Source organism: Gracilinanus agilis, chromosome 3 (assembly GCF_016433145.1).
Source record: "Gracilinanus agilis isolate LMUSP501 chromosome 3, AgileGrace, whole genome shotgun sequence".
Taxonomy (NCBI): domain Eukaryota; kingdom Metazoa; phylum Chordata; class Mammalia; order Didelphimorphia; family Didelphidae; genus Gracilinanus; species Gracilinanus agilis.
In genome coordinates this window covers 595,990,762-596,013,524 of record NC_058132.1, presented here as the reverse complement: position 1 = coordinate 596,013,524, position 22,763 = coordinate 595,990,762, and the positions used below count along the sequence as shown (strand labels likewise).

Genomic DNA, 22,763 nt, shown 5'->3' with positions numbered 1-22,763 from the left:
AATTTATCTTGATGTTAAAAGATTAGTGATATTGAAAGACAGCACTGGTAGATGAGAGTAGTTGACTTATAAGAAATTGAGAAGCCAGCTCTGGGAAGTTTTCTTTTTCCTTTTACATAGAATGAATAGGGAGGGCTAATTTACTGAAAATGGATCATTCTTCTACTTTGGGCATAACTTCACCAGCAGAGGGTACTGTTGCACTAGACATAGGCTATCAAACTTGAAATGCTCATAGAGGAATAACCACAATATTCAGGGCAAAGATGAAACACAGTGCCCACATTTGGGCACTGGAAGAGAAAGAACACAACAAGGGCATTGTAAAATAAAGGCACAAGCCAAAGCAGGGATATCCATAACATTAACTTGCAGGTCTCAGCTGTGTTTTTGTTACCTATTTGTGTGTGTGTGTGTGTATTTCAGACTTAATTAAAACTTTAATCTTGACCTTTGGGAAAGCAAAGAGTCTCTCTTTGGAAAAAAAATCAATTGCACAGAAATGACTTCATGGGCCATATTCCTGGGTTAGATTCATGGCATCGTAGATTTAGAGTTGGAAGATACCATCTAGTCCAACTCTTCTCAGAAAAGTTAAATAGCTTGTTTGAGGTCACACAGATTATGAAGGAAAGAAGTGGAATTTGAATCCAGGTCATAAGATTATAGATTTAGGATTTTAAGGGCATTAAAGAGTTGTCTAACCATCTCATTTTTCAGATGAAGACATGAGGAGTAGGTTAAATGGTTTGCTCAATGTCACATAAATGGCAGAGCAGAGATTTGAATTCAGATCCTGTCTTTCATTTGCACCAAGCTGCTTCCCAGTATCTTTGGCTGCAATATTAAAAAATCCCAGGTTGGACAAACCTTGGTATGGGGTATCATTACGGCTCTAAATTTTTTCGAAATATTAATTCGCCCAATAGCCGAGAGACAGAAAAAGGGTCAGCAGCAAAGGGAAAATTAATGTTTTGCTCAGGGTTTGCATGAAAAAATCCTTGTCTACTCTATTAGATTGTAAATTCTTTGAGGGTAGAGACTGACTTTTCCCTCTTTTGTATCTTTAGCCCCTAGCACCTACTAGTCTCCTAATAAATGTTTATTGATTAATTGATTGCTTCCTTGGTCTGACCCCAGAAGTTCAGTGGTCACTCAGATTTATCTCTTCAGTACCCAGAGAGCTGTGTGACCCTGGGCAAGTCACTTGACCCCGTTTGCCTCAGTTTTCTCATGTGCAAAATGAGCTGGAGAAGGAAATGGCAAAAAACATTTCAGTATCTTTTCGAAGAAAACTGAAAAATGGGTCACAAAGAATTGGATATAATTGAAACAGCCAATAACAACAATAAATCAGAACCCGAGATGAGTTACAAAATTATTCAAAGTGCTTAGTGTGAACCTGGTGTGTATGTGTAATGAATGGTTTCCTACATGCAGGGAGAGATTATCATATGTCATACCTGAGGTTAATGGGTTTGGAAAGTGAAAGTCTTTTGTCCCTTCATAATGGATGTTCATATGATACTTTAAGATCTGCAAAGCATTTGATAGATGTTCTCTGATTTGATTCTTAAAAAGAGCCTGTGAGGTAAGAATTATAGGTATTGCCATTGCCATTTTATAGATGAGGAAAACGAGGTAGGATTCAAACCAAGGTCTTCCCTGCCTTTCGGTTCAGTACTCTTTCTCTGTATCCTGTGGTCTCTTCAATGTAGGCTCTAAAAGATTTGGAGTCGGAGGGAGTAAAATGGAAAGAGCGCTTCTTTTGGAGTCAGAAGACCTGGGTTCAAATCTCATCACTTACTCCCTGTGTGATCTTGGGTAAATCAGTTTGCTCATCAGCAAATGAGGAGTTTGGCTTAGAGAGCCTCTCTTCTGTCTCTGTCTCTGTCGAGTTATTTTCCTTGTTCTGGGAGAAGACTAATATGCCACCTTATACATCTATTATCTCATCACAATGATGCCCCACCAGAGTGATGACTAATTAGAGAAGAAATAGAGGAAGCAAATGCTTAGTGAATTTTGATGATCTATAACACTAAATGCTACCAGGGCATTCAATTTCACACATATTAATTAAATACCTATAATGTTTAGGGCATTGTTCTAGGCTTTGCTGCTACTAAGATGAAAAATGACATGGTTCCTTTTCTCAAAGAACTTGTTATCTACTGGAGGGATGAGACATGTAAACAAATAAATTTGCATATAAATTAGGATGTATGAAAGAAAGATCAAACAGAGATGTGAATGATCCAGGGGCTGGGGGGGGGGGGAGGTAGGACCTCACAGAGGTAGACCTGGAACTGAGACTTGAAAGAAGGGAAAGATTTCAGTGGGCAAAGTGATATGTGGAAAAAATGTTACAGGGATGGGGGAGAGGACTGCTCAAAGGGAGGCTATGTCAAGGGGAGATTGGAGAATGCTCCTGTTTCCATTTGACCTAAAATTTGTCTCTCATCTTTATATTCAGATCCGTAGCAGATGGAGTGTCTAAAGAGGAAAAGTATGAAAATTAGGTGGGAGCCAGACCAGGGAAAGTTATGAATGACAGAATAAGGAGTTTGCGTTAGTTGCTGAAATCCACCAATGGTTTTTGAGTGGCAATGCTTGTGTATTAGGAAGGTTATTTTGGTATCATTGTGAAGGATGCAGAGGTGGGAGAAGGGAGTAAAGTCAAGTTAGGAGGCTATTATAATAATCCAGGCAATAGATAATTAGGATTTGAGCTGGACCAGAGGTGATAGATAATGCAGACAGAACCAGCAATTGACTGAGAGATGAGGCCGGGGAGAAAAAAGTTAAAAATTGAGTTACCCAATCATTAAGCTCATATTTTAGGGAGAATGATGCCAGTGGTGGAAAGAAGGAATTTAGATGAATGTGTGGGCTTGGGGAATACAAAGATTAGTCCACTTTTGGACATGCTGAGCCTGAGGTGCTGGTGAGAAATCCAGATGGCATCGGGTAGCATACAATTGGAAATCTGAGAACTCGTTGGTGATGAAGATTGAGATTTGGAAGTCATATGCATAGAAGTGATTGTTGAAGCCCTGGGAATGCATGAGATCATTAAAGGGGAGAGAGTATAGAAAGATCTGAGATCAGTCTTAGCTGAGGGCACCACCATATACCATGGACAATTAGGAACCCACTACCAACCACGAAAGCAGAGCCTCTCGTCTAATTTCAGGTTTTTGAGTTATGCGATTGGGAAATGGATATTCTGTCCGTCTTCTCTTCCATATTATAAACTTCTGTGCCTTTTTGTATGTCTGGATCTGCCCCTTCCGAAATATTACCAGAGTCCAAAATAAGTGCTCCTGGGTGTCCCGTGACCAGCTTGGTTTCTCAGTATTTACTCTCTGTAAGTTAAGGGAAGACCTTTTTGAAGACCTCGTTTTTTTGTTTTTGTTTTTTAACTTTTTCCTTCTTAGCTAGATGGTAGGGCTTCTTGCAGCTTTTTGAGTCAGGAACTGCTTTAAGGGAAAGGCTGCAAAGATGCTGCTTCTTCTCATCCTCTTACCTAATTTTTTCCCCTAAGAAAGATGCAACACGTTCTTAAGAGTTACAAACTACTACTAAACATTAGAAAGCTAAAGGTTTCAGATGTTTAGATTTCGAGCCTTTCAATTAAGTTCTGCCCTTTGCAATTTTATGGCCTGAGATGCCCTGGTGTCTTGTTATAGCAAGAGATCTGGTATCTTGGGTTGGGGGACTGTCACTGGGAAGGGGAGAAAAAAAAAAAGGACTCAATACACACAGGGGATGGACCCCTGGGAAAGGCACTAGGGGGAGTGCCTAGGACTGCATTCTGTACCACTGTTCTGGGCTCACTAACAAGAGATTCTGTGTGCGATGAGTTCAGAAGTGAGCCGGCAGGCACAACCCATGCTGTGTGGAAAGGTGTGCTTGAAGCACTTCCCTGGTGAGCTGGAGCCATGGGGAGCTGGAGGAGGTGGAGGCATTTAACTAACAAATGCTGCAGAACTAAAGATAAGAGAAATAAACTCCCCTACTCATGCACTGCTGGGAGCACACAGACAACACAGCACCATTTCCTTTCGTGGAACCGGCAGCAGGAGAGACAGCTGCTGTTTTCTCAGCTGTAGTTCGCATTACTCAGAAACCAAGCTGGTCACAGGACACCCAGGAAAAGCTAGGCTGGTCTAGTCCCACATTCCCCCTAAAACAGCCCCCTCTAATCTCCTTCCTCTTGGGGTTTCCTACTCTGGGGTTTCCAGCCCTGTTCTTCTCCTTTTTTATAAATGAAGCTATGAAGTTTCCCCAAATGGCTTCCATTTTATTTTTTTCAGATTATCCCTCTTTACAGGAGGGAATCCCTAAGAACTGCAGGATTTCTTCTTGTTATAAGAAATAATGAGGAAAACGAACTCTTCTGGACTTCTTGAGGTTCCAGTTAGTAAACTAGCAGAATTTACCCTGGTTAACTGTTGATTCAGTAGGACTAACTAGCTGTAATAGGGACAGAAATATTACTCCAGTGAATAGAGTGCCAGGCTCAGCCAGAAAAATTTATCTCCGCGAGTTCAAACACAGCCTCAGACATTACTAGCAGTGTGACCCTGGGCAAGTCACTTAGCTATTTACTTCAGTTTCCTCATCTGTCAAATGAGCTGGAAAAGCAAATGGTAAACCATTCCAGTTTTTTGCTAAGAGAATCCAAAATGAGGTTATGAGGAGATAAACACGACTGAAAGAGGATTAAATAACAATTGAAGTTGTGTCCAGTCCATCTCCATCTAGACTATCATGTGTGCCACTGAAAGTCTTGAAAGAAAGAGAAGAGAAAGACAGAAAGGAAGGTACAAAGAAAGAAAGGAAGGAAGAATGAAAGAAAAAAGAAAAACAAAAAGAAAGAAAAAAGAAGGAGATGGAAGGAAGAAAAAAGAAAGAAAAAGAAAAGGAATGGAGGAAGAATGAAAGAAAAAAGAAAAACATAAGAAAAAAAGAAAGGATGGAAGGAAGAAAAAAGAAAGGCAAGAAGGAAGGAAGAGAAGAAAAGAAAGTCTTCCTATTTACTTTTCATCTTAGGGCTTATAATAGTATTAAATGTGATAATGTATTGTATATAAAGTGCTACTATATGCATACTGGCTCTTATTATTGTCACTACATGCTTTTTTTATGCCTCAAGTTTTCCCCTGGCAAAGGCCAGGGCTTAATTTAAAGGCTAGAAACTTAAAAATCTGAAAAATTTAGCTTTATAATGTTTAATACTTTGTAATTCTTTTTTTTTTAAAGCCTTACCTTCTATTGATTCTAAGGCAGAAGATCGATATGGGCTAGGGGCAATGGAGGTTAAGTGACTTGCCCACGGTTACACAGCTAGGAAGTGTCTGAGGCCAGATTTGAACCTAGGAGCTCCCATCTCTAGGCCTGGCTCTCCATCTACTGGGCCACCCAGCTGTCCCTGTAATTCTAAGAATCTTCTAATTCACTCTCCCCATAGATTTCTATTAGGGAAGTGCAGTTTTGATGAAAACTCTGACACTCTGTGGGGGCTTCCTATTAACCTTAGGGCAGGGATTCTTAATCTGGGGGTCTGAGAATTTAGCTTTTTTTAATTTTGAAGATTGTATTTCAATATGATTATTTCCTTTGTAATGCTATATATTCTATTTTATGTTGTTAAAATATTATATTGAGAAGGGATTTCATCAGACTGCCAGAGGGATCCATGACCCCAAAATGGTTAAAACCCTGTGTTTAAGGTCAAATAGAAACTTTCCTGGTATTTAAAGTTCTTCACAACTGGGCTCCAAGCTACTCTGCTGGGTCTAGAATCCATAATTCTTCCTCTCACACACACTGCAGTCCAGTCAAAGTGGCCTTCTTGCTATTCTTCACACAAAACCCAGCCTCTCCCTCTCAGTCTGTATCCTCTGGATGGAGTGACAGCATTCCTTTCTCACCTTGGCCTCTTAGAATTCCCAGTTTCCCCCAAAGCTCAGGTCCAGTGCCAGCTCCTATAGGAAGCAGTTTGTAAAAAAAAAAAAAAGAAAAGAAAAAAAAAAGAATCAATATCACTGTATCCTTTGCCAAATGGCCTCATTTGCACTGTAAGTCACAGAGAAAAGGACCACGGGAATCTGGACTCTTACGTGGGCATAAAAGGAGAGCCAGTAATCCCAGTGGAGGGAGGTATTGAAAAAGAACTGGAGATGCTCTTTTGAGGCAGTGGCCTCAGGCACCTCTGATTTCCCTTTGTTCTTCCCCCAGCAGGTTTAAAAGAAACCCCATTCCCCCAGGGGCAAAGCAAGGGAACTGACTAAAGAGAAAGCCACACCTGAAGGAAGGAGTTGGAAGGAGGGGTGCTAGCCACACAGGGGTAAGGGCCACCCAAGAGGGAATAACTAGGTCACTTGCTAGCCAACTTTTCACCAGACTCTGCTAGAAGTATTTGTTGTTGTTCTGTTGTGTTCGACATTTTTTGGGGCAAAGATGCTGGAGTGGTTTGCCATTTCCTTCTCCAGCTCATTTTATTGATGAAGAGACTGGGGTAAACAAGATTAAATGATTTGGTCAAGGTCTTACAGCTAGGAAGTGTCAGAGGCTGGATTTGAACCCAGGAAGATGAATCTTTCTGGCTCCAAGCCCAGATCTATCCACTGCATATACTAGATGCCCTACTAGGAGCATGCAAATCCTACTATAAAAAATAGATTTGTTATCTCTTCCAATTGAATAGAAACTCTTTGAGGGCAGGCACTGTCTTTTTATCCCCAGGGCTTGGCACACAGTAGGCTTTTTGATCTGTCTAAAGTGGAACTCATCATCTTTCTTTCCCGGATTGTCTAAACTAGTGGTTCTCACATTTTTGTTCTGAAAATCTCTTTACACTTAAAAATTATTGAGGACTGCCCATGGGCTTTTGTTTATATTTATCATATTTGGAATAGAAATTGTTATTTATTACTATTATTATGAAAATAACTTTGACCTCATGGACCTCACGTAAGGGTTTTAGAGACTTCCATTGATCCTAAGACCATGTTTTTTCCCCAAACTGTTCTGTTTCTGTTGAGGGCATTACCAACCTTATAAATTGAGTCATTCTCGACTCTTCTCTGTCCCTTGTGCCTAATATTAACCAAATCTTTGGATTCCTTATCCAAAGAGACTTTCAAAGCCATCTCTTTCTCTCTATTCAAACAATGTCCTAGTTTAAGTTCTTGTCACCCCTCACCTGACCTACTTTGTCTCTAAATTTTATTCTTTGCCTTTAGTATCTCCTCTTTGCAATCCACCTCCCATATATTTTCTTCTGGCATAGACCTGATCATGCCGCTCTTCTACACAAAAGTCTTCAGGGTTTGGTTCTCTACTGCCTTGAGATTAAAATGCAAGTTCCTAATTCTGGTAATTCTGTCCTTACCCAATTTGGCTCCAACCTACCTTTCTAGCTTTCAGTTATATTATTCCTCTTCTCAGATAAATTGGACTATTTAAAAGACAGAAAAAAACCCAATGCTGGAGGAGCTGTGGGAAGATGGGCACACTAAACCACTGTTTGTGGAGCTGTAAATTAGTCTAACTATTCTGAACAACAATGTGTAATTATGTAAGAAAAATCTGTAGAATCTTATGAGAAAAGTCACTTGATGCTCATACCCTTCAGCCTAGTGATTTCACTCACTTATTGCAAGGAGGTCAAAGACCTTTGTGTAAACAAAATACTAATAACATTTTTGGTAATAGTAAAACCCCAGAAATAATGGGGGTTCCTACTAATTTAGAAATGACTGAATGAATGTAAGGGGATACTACTCTGATAATAAACAACGAGTATGAGAGTTCATGAGAAGCCTTCAGAGGCTTAAAAAAAACCCTAATTGACGGTGAAGCAGAGGAGAGCAATATTCACAATGATTATAATAATGTAAATAAAGACTGGGGCATCTAAGTGGTAGAGTAGAGTGCCCTGCCTAGAGTCCGGAAGATTCATTTTCCTGAGTTCATATCTGGCCTCAGACATTTATTAATTGTGTGATCCTGGGCAAGTCACTTAACCCTGTTTGCATCAGTTTCTTCATCTGTAAAATGAGCTGGAGAAGGAAATGGTAAACCACTCCAGTATCTTTGCCTAGAAAACCCCAAATGGAGTCATGAAGAATCTGACATGAGTGAAAAATGACCAAACGACAACAACAAATATTGCTACACTCTGGTTTTATCTATATCCCAAGGCTCCTAAGCATTCAAAAATACTATCATGCCATCCTAGAAAAAAAAGGAAATATCTTGCCTTCAAGGAATTTAAATTCCTTCCTATACAAGCCAGCTTTCTGAATTCTCAGGTAAGGTCTAACTCTAGAGGATCCAGTCATAATTATTAGCCAGGGTGAGGTAGCAGTGAAAAGAGCTTTGGATTCAAAATCAGAAAAGAGACTTGGATTCTAGTCCCAGTTTCGATTTCTTTCTTCCTATACGACTGTGAACAGGTCACTTAATCTGTCAGAGATTAATTTTCCTTATCTGAACAGAGTATTATTTGTATTACTAAATCTATAAAGCTGTGAGGAAAGTACTTTTAAAATCTAAAAGTGCTAAATAAATGTGTGTAGTTATTAGTGAAATAGTTATATCAAAGGCAGCTGTAGTCTGATTTAATCGATCATTGGACAAACATTTAAAAATACCTACTATGTGTCAGGCATTGGGTTAGAGCAGAGGTCAGCAACGTATAGCTCTCGAGCCATATCTGGCTCTTTTGAGGGCCAGATATGGCTCTTTCTGCAGGAACCATAAAGTCAATTTTTTTTTTCAGGTGCTGTTACAGGAGCGCGCACTGTGAGCACTGTACGGCTCTCACGAAATTACATTTTAAAAAATGTGGTGTTTATGGCTCTCATGGCCAAAAAGGTTCCCGACCCTTGGGTTAGAGGATGGGGATACAAAGATAAGAGGAGACTCCGACCCCTTAGCAAAGAGACCGCCTTGATTATCACACAAAGAAGTCTCATGAGAACCTAGGGGCCACCAACAGATGACCTGGAGGCAGCTACAGAGTATATATACATGAGCTACAAAGAAGATGCTCATGTAGAATCTCCTCCCCTGAAGACTTGATGAGAAACCCCCTTCCTGCCTTTGTGATACAGTCAGGACCATATGGGGTCTAACGTCTGTGACGGTTGAACCTTGGTGGGAGTGAAGGGAAAATATGGGCAGCCAGATGACGCAGCCATGATATTTCTTTCCAATTTGCATTCCCACCCCTCACCCCACCACCCACACCTCTACTTACTCCCCATGATTTGGGGGAATAGACACAACTCTTTCATGAATAAGTATTCTGTGTCCAGAGTCTTACTGACTCTTCGGTAGACCATAGAGCTCAGAGCACCGTGGATTCAGGGGGATTGATGTAGCTTGTTTATAAATTCCCAGTGAAAACCCAGAAGGTGCCAACAACTTACACCACAAGGGACACATGTTCAAAGTGGAGCGCTCTCAACCAGGCAGCCCCTAGCAAGATCCCTGCTCCTCAAGGGATGCTACTGAAAGACCCCACAGTTCTGTCCTTTAAGAAATTCTGAGGCAAATTTTCAGAGTTTTGTATTTTTCCTGGGCAACAGAAAACATTTTAAGAAGAAATGAAAGGTTCCTCTAATGGATTAGAGACTATTGGGACAGAGATGAGGTTTGGGGCTAAGGAGAGAGGGAAGACTAAGAGACTGCATTTAAATAGCCAGGTGGAGATAAATTACATAGTTGGAGGGTCCCAGATCTGAGAGGCAGGACAGATACAGGCACTGAAACAAGAGCAGAATGTCAGTCGTTTTATCAGTTTAGAAAGACCCAGAATCTCAGGGAGTCTAAGAACAGAGGCAGTCTGGTCAGGCTGATTTCCTACTACTTCAGCAAGACTTGTCAGGTTCTTTCCCTCTCTGGCTGGAAGCTTGCTCATTAGTGACCTTCTGCACAATATATAGGCCACCCCAAACCTCTCCAGCCCCCTAAGAATGTTTTTAACTGGCCCTGCTGTATCCTGAGTGATCATTTGCTTCATGCTGGGGCTGGGGATGCTACCTTATGCAAATTTAGGCTGCTGCAGGCTGGAGCAGGAGAGAGGCCCCCATGATTAAAGGGGCCCTGGGAGATAAACAGATGGAGATGGTGGGATGCTGAATCCCCACAGATGCTTTTCCTTCTCCAATGCCAGAACAAACCCAATTTGAAAAGTAAAGGAACCATCATCTAATTAGCTCAGAAGGAAGCCAAGACTCTTCTGACTAGCTGTAACTCATAACTACTGAAATATATCACACACACGTACATATGTTTGTGTCCTTGATCAGTGGCTTGGGAAAAAAAAACCAACAAAACAACATGGAAAAAATTAAATTGTATAATTGCTGTAGTCAAGGAATTAAGCTACTTCAGAAGGGGAGTCTAGAAAATAAACAGTAGCGGTCCTATGACATTTTGTTTGTAGGAAGAGGGGATGTTTATCCTGGAGAGGAGAAGTCTCAGGGAAGAGAAAAGATGGCTCCCTTTGAATATCTGAAAGGCCATCCTGTGAAAGTAGGATTAGATTTGCTCTGTTTGTCCTTGAGAGTGGAGCCAGGAGCAGTGGGCAGAAGTTGCCAAGAAGCAAATTTGGGCTTGTTGAAAAATTTCCTGATGATTAGAGCTGTCCCAAAGTGGAACAGACTGCCCCAAGGAGGTGGGGGGGCTCCCCCTCACTTAAGCTCTACAAGCAGAGTCTGGAGGACTTGTAGAGTGTGTGGGGGATTCCTTCTGGGTAGGAGTTGGACTAGATAGTTGCTAAGGTCCTCTTCCAACCCTCAAATTCCATGATACTGAATTTCTTTTCTTTCCCCATAAAGCCTGAGGGGAAGAGGATTTGTTGAGGCATGCTGGTAGGATAAAGAGAGCATTGGACTAGGAAGCTGGAATGCCTTGAGTTATCCAGAGTTCTAGCTGTGACCCTTGGCAATTCACTTAACTTTATTTGGGCCTTGGCTTCCCCATCTGTAAACTGGGGGGGGGGTGACAACATTGGTTCTACCTGCTTCAGAGGGTTCCTTCCTGTGAAGGGGGTGCTTTGGAATCCTTAAAATGCCATATAGTTTTTTATTGTTATGATTCTTTTGATTCAGCATAGGATTAAATTCTCAAATACTTGGAAAGACAGATGGTCTTCTTCAGACTTCCAAGTCAGTGTTTGAATGGAGAGGTCTTTTGCTGAAATCTGCTTTCAGGATTTATATAAATGTCAGTGTTTTTGGAAGGCTTCACTAGGGTGCTTTAAGTTATTCTACTTAGATCTCTGACTAATTTAGAATAGGGAAATTATCCTAAATTGGACCTCAAGTCCCAAGGAAAATTTGATCTCCAAATCAGCGAAAATATTCTGACAGCCCATTATTTAGAGCTGGAAGGAACCTCAGAGGTCATAAAATATTAGATTTATTGACCGAGCTGAAAGTGACCTCAGAGTCTATTTATCTAACCTGACCTCTTTTTACAGATGAGGAAACTGAAGCCCATGAAGTTAAATAATTTATACAAGGTTACCTGTGCAGGAAGAGCATATAGATGCACCAGGAATCAGGAAGATTCATTCTTATGAATTCAAATCTGGCCTCAAACACTTATTAGCTGGGTGACCTTGGACAAGTCATTTAACCCTTTCTGCCTCAGTTTCCTCATCAGTAGAATGAGTCAGAGAAGGAAATGTCAAACCACTCTAGTTTTTGCAAAGAAAACCCCAAACGGGGTCACAAGATGTCCAACATGACCAAAAACAACTGAACAACAACAAAACCTGTGTGGGAAGCAACAGAGTGAGATCCTCTGACTCTCAACCAGATGCCCTTTTCACTATATCATGCTTTTATTTCAAAAACTTCATTTTTCAGATGAAGAAACTGAAGTCCCAAGGGGCTAAGTGACTTGCCCAAGGTCATAAAAGTGCAGAGAAATCAAAGCCAGGATTTTAACTTAGGTCTCCCAACTCCAGATGCAGCCTTCTGTTGTCCACAGTTCCATGGGGCTTCTGACCCATTGCAGACATTAAGCTTTGGCACTTGAGATGAGCAAATGCCTGTAGTTTATTCTTTACCAGGAAATTTCACTGTTACCAGCCTCATGGATTAAAGCCAGCCCATGGCTCTGTTTCCATGAGATAGAAAATGTGTTTTGATCAACTTTGTTATATTCATCAAATATTCTGGACGGTACAACCTCCAAATGTACTTGGCCAAGCACTTGAATTGTTAGTGTTTAAAGAGCTGCATATTTAATGTGCTAGAAAGGATCCATAAGGACTTTTGCTTGCTGTTGTCATTCCACTCTGAATTTGGAGGTGACAGGACCATCAAATATCAGCCCTGAAATATCACATGTCTGTGTAAAAGCCTGAGCAGCCAGAATTGTCAGGATAATAGGAAGCTTGTTTTTATCTGTAGCAGTAGGATGCCCAGATCACTTTGGAGCAGTTTAAATATATTTTTAAAAGTTATTTATTTTTCCTTGGGGCTAGGAAGTTGTGGCTTAAAAATGGTAACATGTGAACAGCAAGTAGATTAAACTCTGTGTGAAACCATAAATTGATGCTAACGTTTTTAATGCAGCTAGGACTAGGAGTAGACAAGATAGACAGCTACCTAGGGTGCTGCACGGGATGCTTTTAAATATTGTGATAAATACACACATTTTTAATGCCAGAAAATCTAGCTGTCCATGGCATGTATGCATTTGTTTTGTGTAACAATCAATCACATGTTACTGTGAAGCCTTAAAACCTTCTATAGACATAGGGGATAATACTGTCAAGCTTTGGTTACAATGTACAAATGCCTTGTCCTGGTTGTACAATATCTTCTTGGTTGTAAGAAACCGTCTCACTTCATCTTCCAAAAGAGAAAGGATGTGTGTTAGTGATGCCTATCTGCAAGTCCTTTAAAATTATGTGTCTACATTCTCTGCCAGTGTGTTCTATGAACACTTCTCTGGGGCTAGAATCCTCTCCTAGGAAGCCATTCGTGGGATCTTGAAGCAAGTGGCCAAAAGATTTTGGTGTTGGATTGAATTCCTTTTTTTTTTCTCCCAGTTACATGTAGAAACAATTTTTGACAATTGTTTTCTGACATTTTACAGTTCAGAATTACTGCCACCCCCTAAAGGCAGTAAATAGTCTGATATATTTTATACCAGTGCTTTCACGCAATACATATTTCCATGTTGCTCATACTGTGACAGAAGATACATATCACACATATAATTAAAAAAAAACAACTCATGAAGGAAATAAAGTGGAAGACAGTATACTTTGATCTGCAATCAGACTCCAACAGTTCCTTTCTTTGGTGTAGATATCATTTTGGATTGAATCTCTTTCAATAAAATGAATATGTTCATCCTCAAGAAACCAAGAAGAGGTGTTTAATGAAGATTTGCACGCTCATGGATTTCAGGGAAATTTCCAGGCATGTATTTTATCTATCAAAAATGACTTAAAAATTCAGCATGTAATTTTAAACAATAATCCTAAAAGAATAGTAAAGTTAGAGGGAATGTAGAAAAACCAGGCACAGTAACACATTATTGGTGGATTTATGAATTGATTTAATAATTTGGGAAGCAATTTGGAATTAGGCTAACTGTGATGAAAAGTGCTACATACTCTTTGACCCAGGGATCCCAGAGCTTTGACCAAGTTGGCCAAAGATTGAAAGAGCCCCCCCCCTATACCAAAAAGTTCATAGCATTACTCTTAATGGTAGCAAAGAATTATGAATAAAATAGTAGATGCCTATTCATTGGGGAATGACTAGAAATGGAAGTAATAAGAAATAATGAGTAATTCAGAAAGGCATTAGAAAACATATATGAACTGATACAGAATAAAGCAGAAGCAGGAAACAAAATGCACAATGACTACCAAAATGTAAGTGGAAAGGAGAACAAAAAGAAATTAACTCTATAAATAATGATCAAAATTGGACCCGAGGGATAAGAAAACTGAGCTCTTTTCCTTTTTTTGTAGAAGTGAGAAGATGAAGATATGGAACATTACATAAATGATGCGTTGATTAGTTTGACTGATTTTCTTTTTTCCTCTTCCTTTTCAATTCTTTGCTATAGGGATGGTTATATGGGAAGAGGAGGGCACAGAAATGAAGTTGATCTAAAGAGAAAAGGTGTCAATAAAAATTAAAACAAAAAACAATACTCCTAAAAATCTAGACACACAAGAATTCTTGTGAAGATGACAGAATTAGATGACAAATAAATGTGTTTTTTCCCCCCTAGTACCCTGTTGGACCTCCTTGATAAGACCTACCAAATCCAAATCCCAAACATGAGCATGAAAAGAAATGGGAAAAGAAAAGAAAAATGGAGGAGTAGAAGGTTTCAGTGGTCCAGATTAGAGGGAAAAAAATCCAATGAGCAAAAGATATTTCTCTGGCCAATAATTTGACACAGAGGAAGAGTTCTAGGTGGGGTCCTGGTCTGGAAAACATTCAGAGAGAAAACAGGAAGAGACATATCTGAATCATTGCTTCATCTATTAGAGAGGGGGGAAAAAGGAAGTCCTTTATGAATCTTCCCTATATCCTTTCAATTATTCTAATCAGGTTATATAGAATTTATCTTCCCTCTTACAAGCCTACCCTTCTACTCTACTAAGAGTTGGATGTGAAGTCACATATTCTTCATTTCAATCCCTTGGCCAGGTCGTCTGACTGTTGTTAATTTTTAAAAAAGGGGTGGGTCAGTTTTTTAATTGACATGGTCCAACTCATATTAGCAAAGGAAAGCTGCCTCCTCAGTCCAGTCACATAGTCCACCGTTAGCTCATTTTATAAAGTCTAATGTTTTGACTAGAAACGAGTTAAGTATATATGTGTGCTTGCATGGCATACATTATTCCTCTTCAAAAATAGCTAGAAGTTAACAAGATATCTATCATAGGTTCATAGTTTTTTAAAATGCAAGGTACTTTTTAATTCATCTTGTCAATGATCACAATGTTGAGAACTCATTAGAAGGACCATTTTATCTATTTCAAAGTTGAGTAAATTAAGGGCTGAGCAATTAAATAATGTGTTTGTTAGGTGAAGATAATATTATCTCTAGGGCAGAGACATCACTAGCCATTTTTGTGCCTAGGGTGCAAAGCAGAAAACATTTTCAGGGTCAGAATTATGAATGCATCCTTAACCAGAGTTAGGGAACCCACCACTGGAGGTTGGGGAGGGATAGACTGACCTAGTGGGCTGGGGAGAAGCATACTTGCTATAATTTCCTATTATAACTGATTATCCTTGCTAATGATGTGTTAGGTTCAGTTCTTTTTATATTGGTGGTGACCTGCAGGCCCTATCTAATTTTTGGGACCTTGAGACAAAGCTCTTGTTGTTCCATACTAGCTATATGGGGCTTCTATAGGATCCATCCCAATTTCTAAAATTCTATGATCCTTTAAGTTATCTCATTGTTTTATTTTTATTCTTATACTATACCACAGATGAGAGAGAATTCTAATGTTAACAAATTAAATAAACATCTATTATTTACTTACTGTTTTTAAGATGTTGGAAATATGTCAAGGGCCTGTGGTTACAGACCTTTCTAAGGCAGATTGCAAACAATCTGTAATTTGTACATATGTCCCAGAGAATTTCCTGGGATTCAGAGAAGCTAAGTTATCCATGATTCTACAGCTAGTAAGGGTCAGAGGCAGAATTTGACCCCAGGTCTTTCTGACTACAGTTTTATACTCTGAATATTCTGCCATATTGCTTCTCTGGCACTGGGGATACAAAAGACAAAACTGTAATCAACTAACATTACCTAAGTGAGAGGTAGGGACTGGCCAATGAAAGTCCAGACTTTGGAGGGTGTATAAGGGATTGAGGTAGCACATCTGGAAATGTATGATGATATGGAATTAGGGGATGGCCTGCCCCCAATTCTGAATGTGCGCAAGTATTCTGGAACTTGTTGTCCACTTATTGAGTGGTTCAGCTGAGCCAGAAGTGAGAGTGCATTCAAACCCTCCAGTGGAGAAATTGGCTCATTCCTTCTTGCTTGCCACGCAGTAAAAAGATGAGCTCTGCTTGACTCCATTTCTGAACATGAAACAGGCACAGAATACTTGGATATTCTTTGATTTGGGGCAGGGACCCTCCATTCCATTCCATCCTTCACTTCTGGAAGCAGGTTCATTGACCTTTGCACAAGCTTCCAGGACTGAGTGCTCATTGGCCAACCTCCCCATTACAATCATACTAGAGGACAGCAAATATAAACAAACAAACAAACAAATATATATATATATATATATATATATATGGATAAATAAAGGTAATTTAAGAAGATAGAGAACATTAGTGATTCAGGGAATCTAGGATTGGCTTATAGAAGGGATGACAACCACTGAGAAGAGTCTGAAGGAGGATGAGGATTTGATGAGTAGAGAACGCATTCCATGAATGAGGGCTTCTGCAAAAATATGGAAGTAGGACATGGAATGTTCAGCATGGAGAATAGCTAGTAATCTGGTTTTGTTGTGATGTAGGGTACGTAAAGGGGAAGATTGTACAATATGGGTGGGAGGGTTATTAGTGCCGTATTGTAGAGTGCCATATTGTAAAGGGCCTTTAAAGGAAACTTGAAGAATTTTTGTTTTATCCTAGAAGTCATAGGGAGCTCCTGAACATCTCAGAATAGGTACCTCAGGAAGGTAATTTTGGCAGCTGTATGAAGGATGATTTTGAAAGGGGAGAAAATGGAGGCATGAGGACTAATTAGGAGGCTGTTCAGATGAGTGGAAATGAGAGGTTTGGGGCAGTGTGAATAAAGAGAAAGGGATAGATTTAAGAAGGAGGAGATATTGTGGATGTAAATTAGACAAAATCTGGTCAAAGATGACTGGTATATAACAAAGCTGGGTGCCTGGAATGATGGTGGTGCCTTCAAAGGAAATAAGGAAGTTCAGAAGAAGGGTAGGAGAACCACAGCAGCACAGAAATAATCCAAGATTCAGCAATACTTTTCCAATAGAAAAGTTAAGTCTACTAACCATCTTGCTGGTATTAGAGGCCATGCCCTAGAGGTTTTAATCCATTTTAGCTTTCTCCTGGAGCTCTTCTGTCCAGATTGATGAATGCCTTACCTGGTCTGTTATTAGAGTCGGCCTCAGCCATCCTTTATTTTCTAATTCATCAAGTATCTTTTCTTCAGTCACCTAGCAGCTAAAGATCAACCCTCCTCCTTTCACTACCACTTTTTAGGATCTGGAACCATAATCAAATTAATATTGCCACTCATTAACTTTTTTAAAAAGGCAATGGAGGTTAAATGACTTGCCAGGCTTACACAGCTAGGAAGTATTTGAGGTCAAATTTGAACCCAAGACCTCTTGACTCCAGGTCTGGCTCAAAATCCACTGAACCACCTAGTTTTGCCCCCATTTATGAACTCTAGGAAAGAGTATGCTAATCTGTTCCCTATAGTTCTATTTACCATATCTGTCAATTCTGAAAGCAAAGCAGCTTTCTCTGGCCATCACTCCTTATATATGCTGTTTCTCTTATCAGAAGACGTTCCTTGAGGGCAGGAATCATCTTCATTTTTATATTTATATATATTTATAAATAAATATACTTATATATAAATGTATATTTAGAAATATCTTTATGCATATATATCTATATTCATATTTTGTGTTCAGTTTAATATTTATATATTTATGATATGTATATAGTTTATATTTAGCATAGTGTCTGGCACATAATGAGCATTTAATAAATGTCTCCTTCATTCATTTAATACCAGGGTTTTTGTGGAAAAAAATCTTACTGTTCTGATAGTTGGCTTATTATACATCTGAATCACTAGATTGGCCTGAATCAAGCTTTGCCAATAGGAGGTAGTATAGAACCTACAAAAGTGGCATTATTTGAGCCACTGGTGGGTAAATAAATCCTTTGTTCACAGATCTAAGCCTAGAATAGTTTGGGGAAAATAGAGAGGAGGTAATACCCGAGTTCTTTCTGAAATGGATGCTCTGGGTTATTTGAATAGTCTTTACCTTTTGTTGAACTGCCATTAGTCTGAATTTCCATGATAGAAAGGGACGGTGGTGGATCCAGCTGCAAGGAAGAACCATCATCTTGTATTGGTCCCTGAGGTTCTGGAAATGTATCATAATCTGAATATAGCTTCTCAGTCTCTATTCTAACTGTCAGGGTAATGCTTTCATTTCCTAAGAGAGATAATAGAAGGTAAGTGACATGAATACATTTAACAACTCAAGTTAATCCAGGATTAATTTATAGTGTAGTGTAGTCAGGAAATAAGAAATGGCTAATCCTACCGAGAGCATATTGTTGGTTTTCTGTGACAGTGCTTGGTTGTTCTTTCTGATATTCCGGTTCTCTTTTATTTTCCTGTTAAACGAATAATACCACAAAGAACATAAAATAATAGAAGATGGCATTTATAGAGTGCTTTGAGGTTTGCAGGGTGCTCTATGTAGGTAATCCCATTTGATCTCACAATGACCTTGTGAAGATGGTGCTATAATTATCACTCACTTTACAGATGAGGAAAGTGAGTCTCACTCAGGGTCAGATAGCTAGTTCAGTCTCTGAGGTGGGATTTGATCTCAGGCCTTTCTGACTTCAGGTCCAGTATTCTATCCACTGTGTCATCTCTCTATTCCTCCTCATAGCCTATACTCTTTGCAAATCCATTATTCCCTCCACTAAAGTAAGCTGCCTTCTTTTTTCCTGTGTCATGGAAGATGCCTTCAAACTTGACTCTAAGCTTCTCTCTGCAGTCTCTGAAGGCCTGGTCTTTACAGTCAGGGTAATGTGAAAGCTCAAGGTAAACATCCAAATAATTGGGGTAAAAACCCCATCTGGGTTGACATTAGCAAGAATTTCCCCCTAAATTATCTGGATTATTGCTCAGTTTCTTGCTTTACTTTGGTAAGAGAGGCCTGACTTTTCCCCTGGATTTCTCCTCTTACCCTTAAGTGATGGTGGTTTCTATTTTATTGCCAAACTCACAGGCTACTATGGATAGGAATGCTTAATTAGCAGCCAATTTGTTTGGCATTTTTAATCTTAATATCTCCTTTGACTTTCCTCACTTGGTTTGCGTGTTTCTTCAGTCCTTAGACCATTAGGCAATCAAAGCTGATAGAATTTTCTGACTTAAGTGTTGAAAAGTTGATCAAAAAGATTACATATTATTATCGGCTTCTTGTTTCTCTCAGTTTTGCCTGTTAGAGATGAAGTAGTTCTAAACTAGCAATATATCTGCTTTTCCACCCAGCAAATGTAACCTGAATCTCTTAGCTATGGACTCCTGGGTTTAAGGTACACTTCGAGTCAGCCTCCATTCAAAACCACAGCTTATACACCCCTCCACCCCTCAAAAAACTACCTTGAAGTAGATCAGTATTAGGCATATAAATAGATATGAAAACGCAAAGTAATATGGAAATGTGACCTATCAATAATTCCAAGTCCTATACTTTCACTCTCTTTTTTTAAACCTTCCATCTTAAAATCAATGCTGTGGATTTATTCCAAGGCAGAAGGAGCAGTAAGGGCTAGGCAATGAGAATTAAGCAAACTTGCCCAGGGACACATATCTAGGAAGTGTCTGAGGTCAGATTTGAACCCTGGTCTTTCCTGTGTCCAGGTCTGGCATTCTATCCACTGTGCCACCTAGCTGCCCCTGACACAGATTCTTATACCACTGGCAGGAATGGGAACATATGGAAAGAACATGGATAGCTCCAGCACTTCGTACTCTATAGGCTGCATGCCCAGTTGGAGAATGCGTTTTTGCCTCCAAAGCTACCATGGCTGATGTCATCTGCTGAGATGCTTTCTCTGACCACCTGTGAACTGTTGACTTCTCTGATGAGTGAGCTGTTGGCATCATTTGCTGGGCTATTTCCTTCACTATGCTGCCATCTGCTGATCCTCTGCTTAGCTGCCATTACATTTTACTGGTTTTCCATTGAATTATGGATATTAAATAGCCTCTCCTCAAAAGAGCAATGGTCAGAGCATTTTTTGTGTCTCTAGCCCATAGCCTCCAGACCAATAGCCACATCAAGAAAACTGGTAAAGGCTTTCATGTCAAATCAGTCTTTTGAGTACTTTTGTAATGCCTGAGTAATCACTCCTCCCGGATTGCCTGTTCTTTGGGTTAGGGTGAGAAAATCCCACTCATCATGCCTCTGGCTGCTAGTCCCAGGGCCATGCAAATTACCCTGCATCTTCATTCATCAAGCCTGGAAGTACAGAGTGGAGCTAGTGTTTTTTGCACCATGTTCCTGTTTATTCTACCATCAATGTTCTCTCTAATAAAGGATCATGTAAGATCTTAATGTGTGTGTGTGTGTGTGTGTGTGTGTGTGTGTGTGTGTGTGTGTGTGTGTGTGTGATGTTGGAGCAGAGCCTTTAAGGCTAACAACCTTCTCACTGAAGTGAATTTTATTTTCAGGTCTTTCCTTTTATTATAGATAAGGAAGATGGGACAATAGTATACCAATGACAGTGGCTACTGCCATTGGAGAAGAGAAAGACTGAGTCAATGTCAGATTCTTCTAGAAAACTGGAAAAGACTGGAAATCTAAAACTAGAAAATTCTTTACCTTCTCATTGTTTTTATTCAGTCATTCAGTAGTTTTCTACTGTCCATGACTCTATGGATTATAGTTATTTATCCGTGGAGTTTTCTTGGCAAGGTTACTGGAGTGGTTTGTCATTTCTTTCTCTAGTAGATCCAGTGGATCCTTTTGTCAGGGAATCCCGAGATTAAGTGACTTGCCCAGTGTCACACATCTAGGAAGTATCTGAGGTCAGATTTTAACTCAGGTCTTCCTGACTCCAGACCCAGTGTTCATAACCACTTAACTATTATAGCTTCCTCTTTAATTGCTCATAGATTCTGATAAAAAGTTTTATTTTAACATCCTACATCTACATAGTGCTTTATACTTCTCAAATCCCTTTTACAACCATTATCTGATTCAATCCTCAGAATACTATTGCCAAATAAAATTGAGATATCTATTAATTGGGGAATGACTGAACAAATTGTGGTATATGTTAGTGATGGAATATTATTGTGCTATAAGAAATGATGAACAGTATGATTTCAGAAAAAGCTGGAAAGATCTGCATGAACTGATACAGAGGGAAATAAGTAGAACTGGGAGAATAGAAATAGGATCAACTGTGAAAACTTGGCTCCTCTCAGCAATGCAAAGATCTGGGACAATCCTGAAAGACTTATGAGCGGAAATGCTGTCCACCTCTAGAAAAAGAACTGTTTAGATGGATGCAGATCAAAGCATACTATTTTTCACATTAGGGTATTTTGCAGTTTTAACTTTGGGGTTTTGATTTTGTATGAGTGAGTTCTTACCACAATGACCAATATGGAAGTGTGTTTTACGTGATAATATATGTGTCGCCCAGATCAAATTGCTTACCTTCTCCAAGTAGGCAAGGGGAGGGAAGAGAGGGAAGAAGATGGTTTGGATCTTGTAATTTTGGAAAATGTATTTGGAAAATTATTATTACATGAAATTAGGAAAATCAAATACCTTTGAATAAAAAAATACTATCTCCAAAGAGGTCAGTATTCAGTATTTGAATGGTTTGAAAACTTAAAATGACTTATAAATGCCAGTTGTTTTTTTAAAAAATCATTCCAAGTCCCATATTTTTTTTTATTGTAGCCTTTCCTAACATCTGTTAGCCAGGAAATGTGTCAGATCTATTTTTTCAGGACCAGCCTAGTTCAGTTCAGAGAGGATCTTCATCAGCTAGTTGGTCATTTTTTGATGACTTCTTTGGTCATGGCTGCTAATTAAAGAAAGGAAGATACAAAATTGCCTGAGATGTCTCTTTATGGACCTTGTAGATGCTTGCAAGAAACTCTTTTACTCATTTCCCAAGTAGGAGCAATGGAAAACCAAATTTCTGGATTAACCTTCATCTTTTAGCTGGAAGATGGGAGAGAAGGAGAAATATTGAATCCTGACTTGACAAGATTTCCTAGTTTTGGGAATGGCGAGGTCTTGGAATTAATTAGAATGTCCAAGTCTGTTAAGGGCAGCTAGGTGGCTCAGTGTATAGAGTACCAGGATTGAAATTAGAAAGACTCATCTTTCTGAGTTCAAATCTGGCCTCATACATTTACCAGCTATGTGACCCTGGGCAAGTCATTTAGCCCTGTTGGCCTCAAATTCCTCATCTGAAAAATAAGCTGGAGAAGGAAATGGCAAACCACTTCAGTATCTTTGCCAAGAAAACTCCAAATGAAGTCACCAAGAATTGGACAGAACTGAATTGCAATAACTAAGTCTATTACATAAAATTAGTGCTTCTACTTTTATTACTTTTTCTTTGATCCCATTAAATGCTTATTATAGTATGTCCTTGAAGTAGAAGTAAATCAGTTAGGAAGCACAAGAGGGTAAGGGATAAAGATATGTGTTTTCCTACGATAGTGCCTGTGATCTATTGATCTGATTGTATAATTCGTACTAACCCCTAGACCAATGAGAGAGAGAGAGAGAGAGAGAGAGAGAGAGAGAGAGAGAGAGAGAAGAGAAGAGAAGAGAAGAGAAGAGAAGAGAAGAGAAGAGAAGAGAAGAGAAGAGAAGAGAAGAGAAGAGGAGAGGAGAGGAGAGGAGAGGAGAGGAGAGGAGAGGAGAGGAGAGGAGAGGAGAGGAGAGAGAGAGA

General features: G+C 39.5%; 1 protein-coding gene across 1 annotated transcript in view; it reads right to left on the bottom strand.

Moving 5' to 3' along the window:
• KIAA2012 (KIAA2012 ortholog) overlaps nucleotides 1-22,763 on the bottom strand; it is a 145,306-nt gene that overhangs the window by 15,030 nt on the left and 107,513 nt on the right. The window contains 3 exon segments of the mRNA XM_044669403.1: nucleotides 5,940-5,993; nucleotides 18,077-18,250; nucleotides 18,362-18,434. Coding sequence (XP_044525338.1) covers nucleotides 5,940-5,993; nucleotides 18,077-18,250; nucleotides 18,362-18,434 — 301 coding nt within the window.